This window comes from Limanda limanda, chromosome 20, assembly GCF_963576545.1.
Source record: "Limanda limanda chromosome 20, fLimLim1.1, whole genome shotgun sequence".
NCBI classification, from domain to species: Eukaryota; Metazoa; Chordata; class Actinopteri; order Pleuronectiformes; family Pleuronectidae; genus Limanda; species Limanda limanda.
Genome location: NC_083655.1, coordinates 15112303 through 15131602, shown reverse-complemented (window position 1 = coordinate 15131602; position 19300 = coordinate 15112303). Strand labels below are relative to the sequence as shown.

The window sequence follows — 19300 nt, the reverse complement described above, 5'->3', positions numbered from 1 at the left end:
GACAAGTGGGTCGCTTCCTCACGGCGGAGTCTCCAGGTTCCTGTAGGATGTCCCGATTCAAAGCGGATATATTTGGCTGCTATGACCTGCGTCCCTCGACGGCATGAAGCCCTGGAGACCGAGGTGAGAGGCTCCGGCTGCACATTCCCCCTTGATGGTGGCTGCTGGGGGGGCGCGTAAAGTTTTGAAGCTTGGCTGCGACGCGCGCCGGGTGGGTGGTCAAAATTGTGCGTCGTGATTACACAAAGTGAGACAGAGAGTATTCTGAGAACAGACAAACACAGACGCAGTTTCTCCTTTTCTTGGGGTAATCGTGTAATCCATTCATTCATCACCTTTTCCATACGTGGTTTCCTCACATGCGAACCGTTAGGTGCGACAACCAAAGATAAATCAGGTGTAAACCTCAATGCCGATGAGAGGGAAAAACCTGCTTTCTCATTCTTTTTCACAAAAACTTCATTTTGTTTTTTATTTTACGCACAACTCCGCCGCATAACAAATAAGGCACATGGACGCGCTGTGAGCGCACAGGTCCGAGGTATTGAAATGCGATCTGTATGTTCACATGCAGTGTGTCCTGTTGTAATGGAAGCGTGTGCACATAATGGCACACATGCACGATTCATTGTGGTTTGTAAATGGCACGGAGCACAGCGTGCCTGTCATCCATTCTCCTCCTCATCTTGAAAAACAACCTCTCTGCTTAAAATAAGGCAAGGGCACGTTTTTTCTTTTTTTCTGTCTTTCTTTCTTTCTTTCTTTCTTTCTTTCTTTCTTTCTTTCTTTCTTTCTTTCTTTCTTTCTTTCTTTCTTTCTTTCTTTCTGTCAGTACAGTGTGGGGGTTGAAGGCTGGGGGCCTCTCTGGGGCTTTACATGCTGCTGCGTAAACATGGACACATTCAGCTGGTCAACCTGCTGCGTGGTTGACCTGTGCGCAACGTGCCATGACCTGACTTCTGCACCACCCCCCCACCACCACCCTTTTTATCCCACTGTTAATGGGATTCAACTCAGGTGTGAGGGGGTGTTGTTACCGCACAGATCCCATGACACACCCTTTTTATTATGAATTTAATATTGTATTTCCTCTGGGATTATTTGGGAAACACATTTCCATGTCACCCTGAAACAAGACTTTAAATCAGTGGATGTGAGACTTCCAGAACGGAAAATTATCATAAATGTGTTATGATATAACACCCTGTTCTCCTATAGACATTTAACGAATGCGCAATTAGCCACGGTTAATTTAACGCCTCTTTTTTTTTTAGAGTGGCACCTTTACGTGCGCTCCGGAGAGACGCCTCCTTCCTCTTAACACCATTATAATAATATTATTCTATCAAGACAATTGGGAGCCGTTCACGCTCTCTTCACGTGAACCTATGTGGAGTTTAAATTAGATTTTATTATAAGGAATCAGCAGAAGTTACGTCTCAGCCATGCGCGTAAAAAGAAACACAAATTAACACTTTTCCTCGCACACTTGCATTTGTCTCCACATCATCGCTTGGTTGTAACAATCCTCCATTCTGTCTTTACGCCATCATCCCTCTGAGACCACCCACACCCCCCATCTGTGGATAATTTAACGCCACTCGGGAGAACTCCACCTAAACTACATGCGATTTCTCCTCCCTGCTGAGTTTCCACGAAAGTCCCGAAAGAGGACGGTGCGTGCGTCGATGTGAATGTGTGTGTGTCCTGGAGACGGGACTGGACGGGTAGGTGGGGGGGGAGAGGAAACCATAGGTGTGCGTGAAACAAGCTGAGTGTGCGTCTCATCTAATAAGAGCCTCGGAGCGCATTTTCTCCCCCCCCCCCCCCCCCCCCTCCCTCCCTCCATCCCCGCGTCATCTCCTGTCTGGGCGGTCGGATGCATCATGGTGCGCCGTGGCCGCGGATGAGAAGTGCGTGTGGCCAGGAGGACACGCTGCTGATACGAGCGGGATATTCGCAGCAGCAGCAGAGAGGCAATTGGTGTGACTCCTGTCCCCCCGGTCCCTGTCGAAGTGGCTGGGAAAACGGTTCCACAGGAGAGTGAGGAGTAGGACGAGGAGGAGCAGGAGGTGTTTGGAGACGTAAGGGAGGGGAAACCGAGGAGGGACGCGCACGGCAGCAGGTCAAAGTTTGTTTCGCAGTAGTGGTGGATGCTTGTGTTGGCTGCGGACAGCTGCTGTGCCGTCAGATTGACGCTGCGTGATGGAATGCCACTTGGAGAGAGAGCGCGTCATGGACACTTTGGCACCTGGCACAGAATCCTCCCGTTTCCAGCAGGCGCGGTGCTGACCGAGCCCCCCAGGACGGTGATCAGTCATTTGTTTTGTGTGTTTTTTCCTCTGAGTGGCAGGGATACCCTCCTCATCATCATCATCATCCTCCTCACCCCTCAGCCTCATCGTTTCCTCCCGACGGAGAGAGAGAGAGACAGAGATGGTGCGCGCAGCGATCCATCAGAGACTGACGTGCGCACTCATCACATTCCCGCCGGGGAGCGCGTCTTAAAGAAGAGCCTCTTTCCCCCCCTCCCCGCCCCCCCATTCATGATCATTCCGCTGCTGTGAACTTGTTGAGCTGTGTCAAAGAGCAGAGGAGGCGACCGGAGAGATGTAAGTTTCCACCTTTTCATTGTAAAGTGAACTTTCTGTGTTCGTAAAATCTTCTTTCGTGCGTTAAAGTGGCCGGTGGTGTTTCTCAGCTCTGGCCTGGATGCGTCAAATCTCGCGTCCACAACTTCCGAGACTTTGGTAAAAACACCGTATAACTTTTAAAAGATTCCACACGAGGCCACCTTGAATGCGTCCACCTCCTCTTGCCATTCCTGGAGGCGGCCCCTGTGTGGCACATTTACCTAATGTTGCCAATCCATCACGGATAATTACATTAGTGTCACGCTGCAGCCAATTGACCTACCTTCTATACGTCATTATACGAGCAGCCTATTATAGATGGCTGCTGTGGTCTCAATATGCTTTGCTGCCTGATTCCCCTGCTCTTTTATTCTTACACAGTCATCTGTGGCTCGTTATCACTCTCACGTTAGTAGTTATGATATTATTCACATATAATCTGCAACACGCCCGTGACTTCACCTCGGCCTTGCTCTGGATAATACCAGACGATTACTCTCTTTAAAGGGTTGCTCATAAGCTTTCTCATTAAACACGGTGGCCTCCTGGGTTCACGTGCTGAGCGGATGAACAATCTGTGTGTTTAAAGTCGTATTTAGACACTGCAGCTGCTCCTTTACACTGACTATACACGTGTGACTGATAGTGACTGATTATTGCAACTCCATAGTAATTTGTGAGTTTTCAACGACAGCCACCGTGAGTCATTCTGTGTGTGGTTCAAAGCAGCTGTCGCTTTAAACCTCACGACCTTCTCCCAGTGTTTCCAGCCTCAGAGAGAGAGAGAGAGGAGCTACCTGGCCGAGCAGATTCTTTGCAGCTCAAGTGGACATTTCCAGTCTCCACACATGTCACTGTGGTTGCAGAATAATGTGCTAGCAGCCTTTTAGGAAAAGTGTCCTCCATAATGCATTAGGTGCCCCTGCATGTGTCGCGAAGAGAGCATGCTTGGTGGCGAGGGGAGAGGGAGGGATGGAGGGATGGAGGGAGGGTGGCGGTGGAGGAGGCGAGAGCCTTGTCTCACTGTCTCATTGGGTGCCCTCTGCGGAGTAACTGACGCCCGAGGGTGTTCGGCTCGACTTGGGGGCAGCGTCGCCACAGTCACCCCTGTCAGACGCGCTGCTCTCTGCAGACACACACACACACACCATCGTGCATGTGTTGGCTTCGGCTGCTTAGAGAGGAGGAGGAGGAGGAGGAGGAGGAGGCGTCAGACTGGTGGGAGTGATGGAGGACTGTGGCAGATGCAGCTGGTTGGAGGCAGGTTGAGCACGTCTCCAGCACTCGGGGTCCCTGGCGTTTCCTCGGAGGCCTGACCTGTGGGGATGTGAGGCTGCAGACACGCTCCTGGCAAAGGAGTGATCACCTCAGCAGCAGTTTGAACAAGCACGGCTTTTTGATAGCAGCAGCAAATCTGATATTTTTCTTTCTGAATTGTCAGGACAGAAAAAAAAGCCAAAACTCCAAACTTATATTTCCTTCAGGGCTTCGAAACTCTACTTGGGTTTTTCCTGGCATGCAAGTTTCACAGATCAATGATTATTTATCACATCGCAGGTGGAAAACAAACCAAGGCACAACCCCCGGTTAAAAAACCCCAAACAGGCAAACTGTTAGTCTAACCCTCTAGCAGAGCCGCAGCTTTGATTCCTCCTGAATCTGCCCACCCATCCCCACCACAGTCGGTTAACCAGCTGTCAGCGCTCCACACATTCACTACCTGTCATCATTATTAAAAGATCATAAGCCTGCCGATTCAGGGCGGCGACATTTTAAGGAGAGGGAAAGAGCTCTAAGTGATGGGCTGACTCGGAGGCGAGCCCCAGGGATGCATTATAGGCACGCTCGCTCCACGGCGGGAACGCTGGCTGTCATGTTTGCAGGACCATGCTCCACTCGCCATATGTTTATTCATGAGGACAGCGGCCCGATTGGCAGGTTGTTAACAGGCAAGATTAGGGATTCTGGGAAGGGAAATCTGGGGAGTGGAGCGCGGAGAGTGAGCAGGAGGCTTGTTTTCTTTTAATTTTCTTCTTTTGTGAAGCCCAGCCAGATTCTATCTTTATCCATCTTTCATCCGCCTCTGACTGCCTGCCCTCCTGTCTTTCTGCCCCGCACTCACTCCTGCGCTCGTGTTTCTCTTTTCGTGAGGCACTGGTGGAGAATATGAAACAGGCCGAGTCAGAAAAGGTGAAAGGAGGAAGAGACAGGACAGAGGCAGGGTCAGAAACTGGTCTTGAAAGTGCATTAAATGTGTAAAATAAAAAATGCAAATGGTGGAAAACAGCCGAGACACGAGGAGTAAACATGTAATTATGCAACCTTACTCATGGATGAGCACATCCTTTAAAGCTGAAGTGGAGAAAGCTGAATTGGTTTGTAGTTAAGACGGGCAGGTGTGAAAGTACTGCCCCCTGTGGGCCATCGTAGATGATCCTTGAGAGATTAAGACTTAACACTTGGACAATTGGGCCTTTTTCATCACGGAAGGAGTGGAGCCGTGGAAAATGTTTGCACCACACAGCCAGCAGCAGGAGAAAATGCTGAACCCACACAAACCTCAGGTCAACAAAAAAAAATACAACAATCAATATGAGCAAAAACAAACTGAAAAGAGGAACAGTGGGAGGAGAAGAAGTGGGGGATGACAGAGGAAGGAAAACAACTTCAACTCGAGACGTGTTTAGAAGTGAGAACGAGTAGCTGGATGAAACGTAGGAGGAGTGGGGCGTAAAATGACGCGTGTGTTTATCCGCTCGTCGGAAGATATGCATGATTTACCAGCGACCCCCTCCGAGCTGCTCCAGGGACACACGTGTAACATTTCCCCCAATGGGTTGGAGAAACACTCAGTCACGCTCGAGTGGCCCCGGGGATGAAATGGAAGTGGACACCAGGGGCTGTTTCACCGGCGGAAGGTTTGGTGCGAGGAGAGGGGAGGGTTTGGGCGGTGGGCGGGTTTGGGTGGGTGGGCGGGTTGGTGACCTCACCGAGGCAAACCAACCCTCGCAGACTTTGTGAAAGATTCATGTGTTTGAATATGAAATATAAAAACTAAAAAATCCAGCTTGCAGTTTGCAGTAGTGGCAGGACGGGACCTGCAGGCAGCCTGAGAGTGCACACATCACAAACTGCTCCACACTGTGTGCTTCACTAGAATCATATAATTAAGCTCTATATCACTCATTTTATATATGTTTATTTCAAAAACAATTGTTACTTTACTTGGATGTTTGAGCTTTGAGCTACATCTTGTTGATTGTGATTTTAAAGCAAAAAACAGAAGTCATATCATTGCTCCCAGTGAAAGACATTCACATCGGAAGGGGTCTTTAGAGAATTGTCTTTGTCCCACCACTTTTTATGGCTTCAATAATAATCTTAGTTGTTAATTTGAGACTTATGTATCTCAGTCACATCAAAGAAGAATCACACATTGAACAAGGCCGGCAGAATAAATACAAAAACCTACGTTCAAAACACTTCACATCACAAGTCCCCTCTAATATACTGCTTTCATGTTTTTTATTCAATGTAACTGCTAGTTGACTTTGCCATAGTATTTTATTGACGAATTGTTTTATACCTTGTATTACTGTGTATATATATATGCATATTTATTTCATTCCTATTTATTCAATGTATTAACTTTTAATGTATCAACTTTTTTATTGTACCCTCGGCACCATTGAAAATGAGGGTCTTATCCCTCAATGTGTCTTCCGAGGCTTAAATAAATATTCAATCAATCAATCAATCAATGTGTCACATGTTTTAGTTCATTTAACTCCTTTGATTGTGACACAATGATATTTTGCATTAGTCCTAATTGTTCTTTTGAACCTAAAATATGCTCTCAAGTTATTTTCTCTCATTTGAAACAACCCCTGCAAACAGTCTGTAACTGTTGATTGTTTTTTTTTTCGTTTCTAGTTTTGAAGTCAACAAAATATGGACAACTTAAATAAATGAGGTTAACAAAACTAAAATCAATTGATAGTAACGTAAATGGTGAGAAGGAAAGATCATTTTATATATATACAATAGGATCACGTTTCGAATGGTTTTACATCCACACAAGTAAAAACTTCTCCTGCTGTTGCACTCAACTTGTTTTAAACGTTAACTTTTAATTTTTGTAAGAATAGTTGATAAATAAATGTCAAAGTGGCTTATAATAAAAAAATAGGTGTTTTTTTCAGACCCTCCCCCCATCTTGTGACCTCCTTGATCTTGATCGATGGCCGGAGGAAGCGTCCTGCCCTAAAATAAACCCCCTCTTCTCCCCTTTTCTCCTCGCTTAAAATGCACCTCCACACTTCTTCTTCCATCTGCTCTCCCTTCCCCTCTCCGTCACCTCGGCTCCATGGGGCGAGGGAGGGTTATGAGCAGGGAGTAATGAGAGGAAGGGGGCCGCTATGTCCAGGACGGCGAGGTGATAATGACCCGCGCTTTTGTGATCTCTGTTGCTTGTTATCGAAGCCTCGCCGGCGCTTGTTGTCTCATTACCCATGACTCTAGCTTCCCTTTTATCCAGAGGTTGCAAGTCAAGCACGCTCACACACTCACACACACACACACACACACACACACACACACACACACACACACACACACACACACACACACACAGACAGACACTTTTGCGGCCATCCCTTACACTCCTCCTTAACACGGTAATATTATGTCTCGTAATGGGAACAGGAAGCTCAGTGCCAAGAGTTCCTCTGGATAATTGGCTCCTTCTTCACCTGCTGACATCTCCCCCATTGACATTCTTACATTTTACATTGAAGGTGCTTCATTTCTCTCCCCCGCTCACCTCGTCCTCCTCCCTCCTCCGTCCTCTGACTCGCAATACTCTCGCTCTTGTATTCCTTTTTTTCCCGTGCTGATTTTACATTGCCGCTCTCAATCATCCTCTGCGAAAAATTTAATCCAACTCTCCAGACGTATCTGTGGGTAATACTCATTTTGATTGATGTGACGGGTTTTTCCTTTTTGCACTAGAATGAATGGTATTAAATTCCGGACCTATATGCAATAGTGTATGCAATCATTCTTTTTCAGTTTGCAGGGTTTTGGAGAATATTTTTGAACTTCTCGTGTCATAGCAAGTTTTTCTGCCATCATCTTTTTTCAAGCAGCGTTCAATTTTTTTTTTTTTCATATGCATTTGCTGCTTCTTACAGGACCGAGAGAATCTTTGCTCCCTGATCTTTGCTTTTCCTTAAAATGATGATTCACATTCTACCAGACTGAAGTAAAATATAAAACAATAGGTCGAATTTAGGCTAATTTAAGACTAGGCAAATCCAAATACCATTATTATTTCTGTACATCCACGTGAAACTGAACAAACTCTGACCTGTCGTTCTTCAGTGGGGTCTCTTCGTATTTACGTCAAACCCTCACATCTGTACTGTTCATCACTGGCTCTCTGTAATGACGTCAATCATCTGGAGGGTGTCTGCTTGTATTTGTCTTCAGGCCACAGCCAGACTGTTACATGTGAACACAACTCCCATATACTGTTCGCTTTCGTGTCACCTCGTCAGTCCGTCACAGCATGGTGCTCATCCTGCTCAGGCTGAAACGCAAACTTTATATACAGCTGTATGGTCTATATGCAAATATACACCACCCCCTACTCTTCTTTTAATTTCATGTAATGCTGTAAGTAGCACCAGTCTGTCCCTCCTGTGTCCGACCGGTGACTCTGGTCTCCATTAGTCACCTGCTGCTTAAAGCCGAGAAATCTGCACTCAGCTATTTCTTTTGATGCTGTATGACGATGATGATGATGATGATGATGATGATGATGATGATGATGATGATGATGATGATGATGATGATGATGATGATGATGATGATGATGATGATGATGATGATGATGATGATGATGATGATGATGATGATGATGATGATGATGATGATGATAAGTGGCAAGGTTACAAGATTGAATTTAACACTAAAGTCCTGTTAAAAAACAACTTCATTATCTCAGAGAATAATTCATCGATCCGTATGATATAAATGAGTGTGTGCAATTTAGGAACGGATCCTAATGGGAATTTTATAGTGGTTTCTTTAGGGGACTGTGGGACTGTTTTCCTTTTTGGAAGCATTACACAAAGACAGATTTCATTTCAACTTTGTGGAAGGGTTGAGCGTGCATATTTTGGAGTGGATTGGATCAATGCTACTCATCCAGGAATTATTTTCACTTTTCTTTAACATCGAGAGAATTTCTCAAGAAGCCACTTTAAACTGTTTATATGAACAGATTAATTTGGCTGCGGATAATGATGTGGATGTATCCGATCTCAATGAACATATTTACAATAGGGTGATAAAGTGGTGGTGGTGGGGGGGGTGCGCTCTCCGTGTGTCCTTCTTTTTGCTTTTAGGACGACTGATGCACAAAACTTTATATCTGTGGTCTGATTGTAACAGTCTGTGTTCACTGTTCAGGACGAGTTTGAAGGTCAGAGACTGTTACAATGATGAGCTGAATCAAAGGTTAACCTTCAGTCTGACTTTAATGTAGTGGACAGACACTTGGAGCCAAATGATTTTACAGTAATGCACAACCAAAGTGATTAGAGTAAAGTAAAGACCTGAGGGGAAGAGAAAATATCGTCTTCAGATATGAGAGAAAGGTGGTTGAGAGAGCCCTGTTTTCTTTGTATTCATCTTAAGAACATTACGATTTAAAATACATCTTAAAGTCAATTCAAAAAACGAAACAGAAGAACAAAGACCCGTAAAAGATGTGTTAGGAGAAAAGTTCATCATGTTTAATACTGCAGTCGTTTCAATACTTAAACTTTAGACAAAAGGAAAAGTGAGGCCATGGCCCACAACGGCTGGCAGTTATAAATGGATGCGTTGCCTCCTTGGAAGTAAATCACTGTATGTGATGTAGTGCAGTGACTCCTGCTGTGGACAGAGCCACCATTTAAACAGACAGAAGTTGAAAACAGTCACAAGATATTTATGTTAAGTGGCAAAGTGGGGCTGAGTAAAGTAATGTGGCCACTTTATTTCTATGAAAGAGAAACTCTGCTGTTTATATTTTCAGTTGTTCAGTGGAAATCAAATGAAAGCAGCTGTCAACTTTATTTTTTAGGAAGTCTGGATCAGATCAGTGTGTGTGATGTGAAAGGTGTCGCCTGTATAGAGGAACCCATAGACCCAAACATGGAGGAAGCAGGGTGTATTACCCATAATGCATCCAGCCACCGGAAGGCTATGGTGTCTGTCAGTTCACCTATTAGATTTTATAGCTAAAAGGAGATTGTCATACATTAGGGGAACAAAAGTGTGGCACCACATCTGTAAACAAGTTTGCCTGATCAGATGATATTATATGTGGTGTTTACAACTTGTTTCACTGCCCCAAAGGGACCAATACAATCAATGAATGCACATGCATATTTTTGGAAAGGCTTACCATCAATATATTATCTTCTGTACTTAATGACATCCAGATAAAAACACTAATAGCTCCACAGCAACAGGTTGTTGTTTAACCACAGTTATACTGCATTTAATTTATGGCAACACAGACACACGTCACCCCCGAGTCCTTAGTACGTCTCTGTGTTCATCTCTGTTTGATAGCACTTTAAATATCATAATTCAATACAGTGGACGTATATGTCCATTTTTTTTTTTTGATCTCCTTCATGCACAGATATTCTACAAGCTGACACAGAAGAGTTGAACAGTAAAAGGCTACATGGACAGTCGTGGTGTCAAGTTATCTCATTAGATGAGTGCTGGATTAAAATCTACAACATTACACGTTTGACAGTAGCCCGTTCTTCAGTATGTATGATTAGAATTTCTGGCCTCACTTGATGCTAGAAATCAGAACACGTTGGGTAAAAATGGCCACGCTTTATGTATTTCCTCTATCCGAATGCTCGTTATCATTTCCCCCCATGCCGTGTGGGGTGTCTGAGGTGTGAGCAGTGTGCGGAGACGGAGGTGGGGTGAGCTGTAACACTGTACGCCTGACACCGCTGAGTGAGATGAGGGTTTGGTGTGAAAGCAGCAAGATCCAATTTACCCTGATGGCATCGCTTACAGATCTGCTCTGTTTGGATGCACAACAAACACCGACGTGGCACACCGTCCCAACGCCGTCCCCAAACCCATCCGGCTCCCTATTCACACATGCACATTTCACCCTCGCCATGGCGCCAGCTTGTGTTTCCGTACTGTCAATATTCACTCGTCCCCTCTCTCCTTCCCTCTGTTTCTCGTTTCCTCTCTGCAGCCGCATCGCCACACAGGACGAGGACCATGACTGACGGCCAGGCGAGCTGAAGGGACTTGTCACTCATCTTCCTATCTCCGTGTCAGGGGGGGAAACTATCTCCTGCTCACCTCCCCTCCTCTTCCTCCACCGTCCTCCTCCACCGTCCTCCTCCCTCCCTCAGTCCTCTCCTCTTATCTTCTCAATGGGCTGGGGACCTCAGCGTCATTGTAGTTATCCAGCACTCCAGAAAACTCCCCAAAGGCCGAGACGTAGCAACAAAGAACTTCAGGAGACACACCTCTGAACCGACTCTCGCTCCACCTGACCGGAGTGTGGCATGCCTCCTCCCTCCAGCTGAGTGACCTTTACTGAGCGGAAGTTCGAAGAAGAGGGGATCCCTTGTCCGTCCACCTTCAGCGGGAGATACAGCTTCTGGAGAAGGAGCCGCGAGAGGACCCAGTCATGCGTTTCCGTTTTGCGTTGACGCTGCAGGCGCTGTGGACCGCCGTTTGCCAGGCGGCCATGCAGCACTACCCTGCAGCGTGGGGCCACTACGATGTGTGCAAGTCCCAGATTTATACAGACGAAGGCCTTACCTGGGACTACATGGCGTGCCAACCCGAGGCGACAGACATGACCCATTACTTGAAGGTTACTCTGGATCCGCCCAACATCACCTGTGGAGACCCTCCGGAGACGTACTGCGCCCTGGTGAGTACAAGCCAAATTGACAAAACTGGGTTTTCAAACGTAAACTATCTCTGTTCAGACAAGCGTTTTGGCTCCGTATCGGTTTCGCTCCCCAGCCATACTAACACGCCACAGAACAGATACCACATGACCACTCACGTACACTGAGCATGTGCGGCTGTGCTCATGTGATAGGAGCTAAACAAATCAGCAAAGGCTAAGGTGTGACTGAAAAGAAGCTGTTATGAGCATCTCTGTTATTGTTACTAAAAGAAAACTTGTTTCTGTACGTCTAGACTAAAACGTAGCCCTGGAGATTTGAAATAAAAACACTGTTTCCAAATTCCTCAGTTTACTACTCCACTCTACACTACGTACTCTAGGACCCTGGAGTAGTTTGGACAGGAGGTGTATCCGTAGCAGAGTTGATGCGCTTTCAAACTAAACAATAGTAGTTTGGGTGTTGCACAAATCTTTCCATTAGTGCAACTAGTTCAAACAACAACAGGGCAGCTTTCTCATCCGTGTCCCTATCGTGTGTATCTACTCAAGCTGACACCCACTTCCAAAGCCTGTGTGGCTCAGATATGTGGCTGCAGATGAAGGAGGAGGTTTTTGCCCATTGACGTCACCTTCTGCTGTTTAGAGAGCAGCCTCCCTGTGGGTGTGTGCACAGCAAAGGCCGTCTCATGTGCTGTTGATGCTGCTGACTCTCAGAAAAACACAGTATTATGCGACTTAAACACTGAAAAACAACACGTCTTGCTCCCACAGAAACACAGCAGTCTCAGTCGCTGGGACTTTCAAAGTGAGAAGGCGTCCCAGTGTGTCTTTTGCCAGAGTCGAGTGAATGAGTGGCCCTTATAATTCAAATAGTGCACAGGATGGATAAAAATACAAACATGGAGTATGAATGAGAACACAAGTGGCGCACTATTTATGTGAAAATACACCCATTTCCCGTTGTGGCTGCTTAAGTGGTCATTGTTTCCTCACTCAAATACATTAGCTCAATATAATATATCATAATATTCCGTTTCAGCTTTCGTCATTGATTTTTTTTTTTACTCTAAGAATGTATCATTGGAATCCAGGGTACTTTGCTTCGCAGTCATTTGCTCCTTATTCAGGCATTTGGGGATTTAAGTGTAAATATGTTCTGCAGTAGTTGTGTCTCAGCTAAATTCTCTGTTCTCCTGTTAACCACAAGCAGTTTTGGGCCAAAATTCCAGTTGTTCTATGATGTCTGTTTATAAAAAATGGATAACGTTTTTGCTCCCAAAAGTGAAGCCAAGCTGTCCTGATCAGCAGCCAGTGGCTGGCTGGAGTAAAGGTCAGACACATTTTTCTCAACGATGGTTTCAGTTCAGTTTGGATTTGTTATTTTATGTTGTGCAGACTCTGGCAGCAAATGTGCAAGATGGAGGTGTTGGTGTCTGGGATATTTTGGCTTAATTTCTGGATAGTGGGAGGATAGTGTCTATGGGCTCTATTTGGATGTATTTGACTTTTGTCCAAAGGGAAAAACCTCAGCAACAATCAGATTAAATGCCAAGAAAACCTTTTCAGACATTCATGGTCCTCAGAGGATGAATCTTCCCAACATTACAGCTTGTATGACTTTTCCTCTATAGCAGCATCATCACTTCAACATTTGTGGATTTTGCGATTAAATTTTGTACCAGCATTCTGTTTTGATTCATCCAAAACTTTGTTAAGTGACTAAAACAGTAACATCTGCCTCAGTTGTAATTCGTAACATGAACAAAAGGGTTAGCATAAGAATGCTAACATTATCCCATAACACTGTGAGCATGTTAGCAAGTTGACATTAGCATTTAGGTCAAACGAACGTGGCTGCAGACTGTTCTTCTCTTGTTTCTGAGCAAACTATAAACTGAATGCAATATTGTGCAACATATGTTTTTTCTCATGGGTCGAATCATTGTTCTGTTTGAGTCACAGAGTTAACGAGTCTTAATTTCCAGTTTTCAAATGATATAATTGAGTCAATCGGCTCACTTAAAAATGTGTTGTGCTTAACGCTGTATTATGACCAGAACACTTAAAATGTAATGAGGCGTTTTAAAATAATGAGCTGATTAGCTCTTTTTCTGTTTAATTGACTGCAAGCCTTGTTGAGCCGCAGAGCAAATTTGCCATGATTGACTAGAGTTGATAAAAAGGCTCCACATGGTTGCACGCCGGTGAAATCCTAATGCATCAGATGTGCTGTTTTGTTGAAAGAGAGGGATTCAAGATTTAAACGGCGCAATAAAAAGGCAGTGATTGGATGAGTGGTTTGCACTTTGAAGTTTGCTCTGATGCTGTTGATTCGGCAAATTACATCGCCAATCATGAAAATCACAAATATCTCCCGGAGCTGAAAGGAAAATTGAGCACGAGACGCATATCAGGTCAAGTATATAATTATCAAACCGCCACGCTCTTTACTCCGGGTCCCTCCCGCTTTGAAACTCGCATCCGGTCGCCTCTGATTAACGCTAAATGACGAGTCCATTTTGGGCCGTGGTGTGTTACCGAGTCATCAAAGATTCTCTCAGAACAAACGCACCCCTCGCTCCGACAGCTTCGAGAGCGCCTGCAGATAAACTGTGAGACGTTCCAGGAAAAAAAAAAAAAAAAAAAAAGTAGTAACTTGAGGAGTATAAATAGACAGTCGCATCAGCAGAAAGTCAGCTGAGAGCAGAGAGGGATTAACAAAACACAGATGACAAAGACAGCGACTAAATGATCAAGAGAGAAGTGAGAGGGAGCGAGCGCGGGGGGGAGACGGAGACTTGGAGGACTCGGTGCAAAGCAAACTGTGACTGAAGAACTAATATCTCCTGTGTGTGTGGGGGGGGGGGGGGGTGGAAGCTCTGAAATGTGAATTATTCAGCATGTTTTGTAGCTAATGTGTTTTATTCATAGGACACATTATTCAGCCCGACGTCTCTCAGGCACTTTTGGGGAAAAAAACACTTCCTCCCTTGATGGGGAACTGTTGGTTTTGGGTACAGTGAGTCAGGGTAAGAAATGTGACCTCTGATTGATCCACATTTCTGGTTTTCAGCTTTGCGGCGGTGTTGTGGGTAAACTGGCCGTGTCTGATTCGTCACCGGAGCAGCTCTATTTCTGGACGCACGGCTCAAAACGAGATTATTATTAACATTATTGCCAACCTTTTAACTCATGATCGTTATTGAATTAGTGGCAGTTTGTCGCGCACCGCCACCCGCATGTCTCCGGCAGTCATTGTGATAGAAGTGCTTCAATTAAAGTGGCAGCGGTTAGATCCCACATAACCATTTCCTCTCTCTACTGTACTCGCCTCATCACAAATCACACAACCATCACTGAAATATGACCCCTGCCGCTTACCATAGAGGCTAATTGCTTTATGTTTACCCCTGGCAGTAACATGGCTCCGAATCAACATGGAATAATTACCATTGATATTCCAGCTACTCCGGCTGCCAGTACGCTGCTACAATGCCAATAGTGGTTTGTATCGTAAGTCAGATCATTGCAAATTCGGGGCAATTATCATTAGGCCGCGTTATCGGAGAATTTCATCTCTCTGGTAATTGATTTTACGCTCGCAGAGGCGGGCGCATCTTAAAGCCCGGTGTCTGCTTCCTGGAGTGCTGAAGGTAACGGACACCAACGCCTGACGAGAGAGACGGCGGGAGATGCTGCAGCTCCAGGGCGTGGTGCTCATATGAGCATGGTTAGCTCAGGTTGCGGCCTTCGTCCCAGGGTCACAGATAGAGGAAGACGGCGTCACACACACTCACACACACACAGACAGACACACACACTCTCCAGTAAAGACTTTTCATTCTGCTTATAGCCCAGTGACCTTTTCTATAGCAATAAGCTGGCATTCACTGAACTCTGGCACACGAATCCGCCATCATATGAGATTTCACTGTCCCCTCCAGTTAGACTCAGACTGGCCTTTAGAAACATGGACAGGTTGCACACACTCAACACCGCTGATGATGACAGAGTGTGTGCAGGCTTCGGGAGAGCAGCTTTGACTTGAATACAGAAAGTGAGCGAGCTGAGACGTGTTCCAAAATGACCGACTGACAGCTTTGTGTGTTCTGAAAACCTTCAAACCTTTAGAACAAAAAGTATGACATGACAGATGAATGGGTTTTTGCTGACTGGTGCAGGTAGATTTCTCTCTATTTCCAGTTCTTGTGCCATTCTGTAAACAGGAGGACTCTCAGGCCATGTCTATGCTACAGCAAATATTTTATAAACGGATATTTGTGTTCTGATTTGATACAAATCTTCATCCACATGACCTTTATTTTACAGAATATCTCCATCTAGACACAAAAAAGGCTACAAACATGTGCCAGGCCAAAAGGTGGCGATAATGTTAACATAAAAAAAATTCAACATAAACGTAAAGTATTAATGGGCAATGGAGCAGATAAATTGTTACGTTACCACTGTTGTCGTTATTTCTGGCACATGATCAAACAGAGCAACAGTGAGCATGCGCAAAGTAAACTGTGACATCATCGTTTCCCAAACACAGCATTAGAAATTTCTTTGTTCATATTCATACAAATTTGATGTTCCTGAACATTAACACAGCCACTCTCTGACTTCATAATTTACACGTTTCTATTGTGACCCGTCAAAATGTCGCTGAACGAGACCCCTGTGGTTTAAACTATAACAACATCACTTACATGTGTTGGTTCTTGTTTGTTGCACATGTCATTAAACATAGAAGAACCACCTTTCTAGGTGTAACTCCATAATTAATACTACATTTAAAAAACATGCATGTGTGTGTGCTTGTGTGTGTGAGTGTCCTCACGCCTTTGCATGCAAGCACTGGATGTCTCCATTTGTGCCTTCAATTTACAACAAGGAAATGCTGATGAATGCTGAAACCTGAGTCCCGGCAGGCCGGTGCATTTCATAGCCAATCAAATCTAAATGAGGAAACCAAGCAGATTATTACAAAGGCTGTGCAGCATGTGGCTGTGTGTTTCCCTTTTTTTTAGCAACAATGAGGGGTCATGACATAGAGAAGGTAGATCACCAGAGTGGTCGTTATTCCTCTGCTTTGCTAATAAGAAAAGGAATGTGATAGACTGAATTAAGCTGTCAAAAGTGGACGCTGGGCTCTTTTCTAACCATGTGATAATTATTGTTCCACTCAAGCTGCAGTGTGAAACACGTTTTCCTTTTTCTCCCCAAAACCTACATTGGAACTCTCTGTACCCATGTTCCAATCTGGGTTTGACGGAAACGGTTGTATAATGGATGTTGTCATACTATATATTGTTCATTCATGCAGAAAGTACTGTGTAGTATACATGTTTGATGGATGGCAAAGTGTGCTATGCAGAGAGGTAAATAAAACACAGGATATTAAGCAGTGAGATGCATCAAAGATAAATTGACAGAGCTCAACAAACAACCGACCATCCCCTAAAGTCTTAAGGCCTTTGCTGATCAATGGAAATAAACAGTACGTAAAAAGCGTTTTATTCTGAGGCAAATTTCGGGACACCTGATTATTCACATTAAGCGTAATAAAAGGGTTTTAAAAAATCATGCCTCGAAAAAAAAAGGTGGAATCAGCATCAAGCCATGATGATATGATATGAATTTTTTTTTTTAAATAGCCGAGTAGAGAACGTTTAGTTTCACAGCTTGGTTCACAAGCTTAAGTTAACAATAGTTGCTTATTTCAGAAAGTAGCAGACAGTTTGAAGAACTGCTGCAACATCTGGCACAGCTGTTTCACTTCTGCTGAAGATAAGATTTAGAGGTTTTTTTAATCTGAATTTTAGGACAGGATGCGACGGTGTGGTAAAAAGCATAAAGGTTTTATATTTTGTAGATGACACTCTATAATACTTATATGTGCACTAGATTAGTGTTCTTATATCTGGTATGCACAGAAATGTTGTCGGTGTTCAAATTTAGAATACTTGTACCCATTGAACCCCCCCTGTGCGCACCTGAGCAGATGGTACATTCCAGTTGAAAAGAGGCTGTGACAGGAGCAGAGTGGCTCACATCTCTGCAGGGGGGAGAGAAGCATGAGCTCATTGTGAAAGACTTGGTTTCCTTCGCTGTCGTAGCTTCGATTTTAAGGTGTTTTTCTTGAACCCTGGCTGTTAAATTATTCCTGTTATTAGATGGTTCATTGTTCATCGGCTCCGTCGAGCATTTCCAGCACTCGAGCCCCACTCGTGATGGTATTTTTAGAGAAGGAAGTGATTCAAGCACCAGTACATGATTCTGTTGGTGTTTTGGTGATGGTGCCATCAGCTCCCTCTTACATTGTGATATACAAATCTGACCTTTTTTCCTAAGCTGATCCTGATTAGAGGCTTTCAGACACACAAAGCATTTCAACACCCCCCCAAACTCACACACACACACTGTTCCGCCTCTCAACAGGCTCCATGCTGATATTTCCTTGAGAAGCAGTGCGCTGTCAGCAGCAGTATGTCTCATCTCATATTGTAACACTCAGTCAATGTAAGGGTTAGAGGAGATGAGAGGGAGAAAAGGGAGACGGCGGCTTGTTCTCGGGGCTTCGGCGCGTCTGTGACATTCTGTCTCCTGCACTTATCCTGCCTGGTTTTTTTTGGGGCAGATTAGAAAAATGAGCATCGAGACAGCTCCTCAGATCTGCGCTGTGACTCGAGAAAAGGTCACTTTTCAGGAACGTAGTAGCAATTAACCAGCATTGAAAACTTAATTGCTCTTCCAGCGGAACGGTTTAACATCAGAGGACTGCGTCGACCCGATCCATTTTATGTGTTTTCTCTCATCTCCGTCAGAACGAACCGAATCAAAGCTTTCTTAAAATTTGTGGGTAATTAGCAATTCACAAGATCCTGCATCGTTTTTAGTTTGATTAGTGATAGCTGAAATTATTGTTTCTGCATCATTCCCTGACAGGCAGCGTTTAAGGCTCCGCTGGATTTTCACACATGGCCTCAATCTGTGCTCAAGGGAAAACGTGTTTTTTTGATGTTATTTAATTAATCAGTCCAATCAGCCCAGTGCAAACATTTTACTCACAAGTTAAGTGAGTAAACACAGCACTTTACAGTTAATTCATGATTGCACCTGACAGAAAACACTTCTATGAGTAGAGCAACTGTCATCATGCAGAAGCCAAAAAGTACACTGGTTCAACAAGGTTAAAGCTCATGAGTCACCAAACACATACTCTGTCTCTCTCCATATATACATATATATATATATATATATATATATATATATATATATATATATTGCTGTGATCAGTCCATTAATGCAGATGGGATTTGAAGTATGAATGGAATAATTTATTTAATTTTTCAATTTAAAAATAGGCTTTAAAATAAGGATTTAAAGCATTTTAATGTGAAGTACAGTAATTGCTTTGGGTCTTAGACTCTTTGTCGGACAAAACCAGACAGTTGATGACAAAAATGAACCGCACTAGCTTTTGTCCAAAGCCCATCCTGCTGGGCACGGGTCAGGTATCCACACTCTACTTCGGACACATGCACATGCTTCACTGTGCCTCATAACCCCAGAAGGGTTTCAAATCTCTTTCACGCAACCAACAAAATGGCTGACCAACGCTGTCAGTCTTAAGACTGCACGTGAGAAACTGTGTCTTGTGCAAGATAAAAATATGTTTAAAGCCAAGCAGAGATATTGA

General features: G+C 44.4%; 1 protein-coding gene across 1 annotated transcript in view; it reads left to right on the top strand.

Annotated features, from left to right (window-relative positions):
• Positions 1 to 11364: 11364 nt before the first annotated feature.
• ntng1a (netrin g1a) overlaps positions 11365 to 19300 on the top strand; it is a 99823-nt gene continuing 91887 nt past the window's right edge. Inside the window, exon 1 of the mRNA XM_061094320.1 lies at positions 11365 to 11613. Coding sequence (XP_060950303.1) covers positions 11365 to 11613 — 249 coding nt within the window. The remainder of the gene's footprint in view (positions 11614 to 19300) is intronic.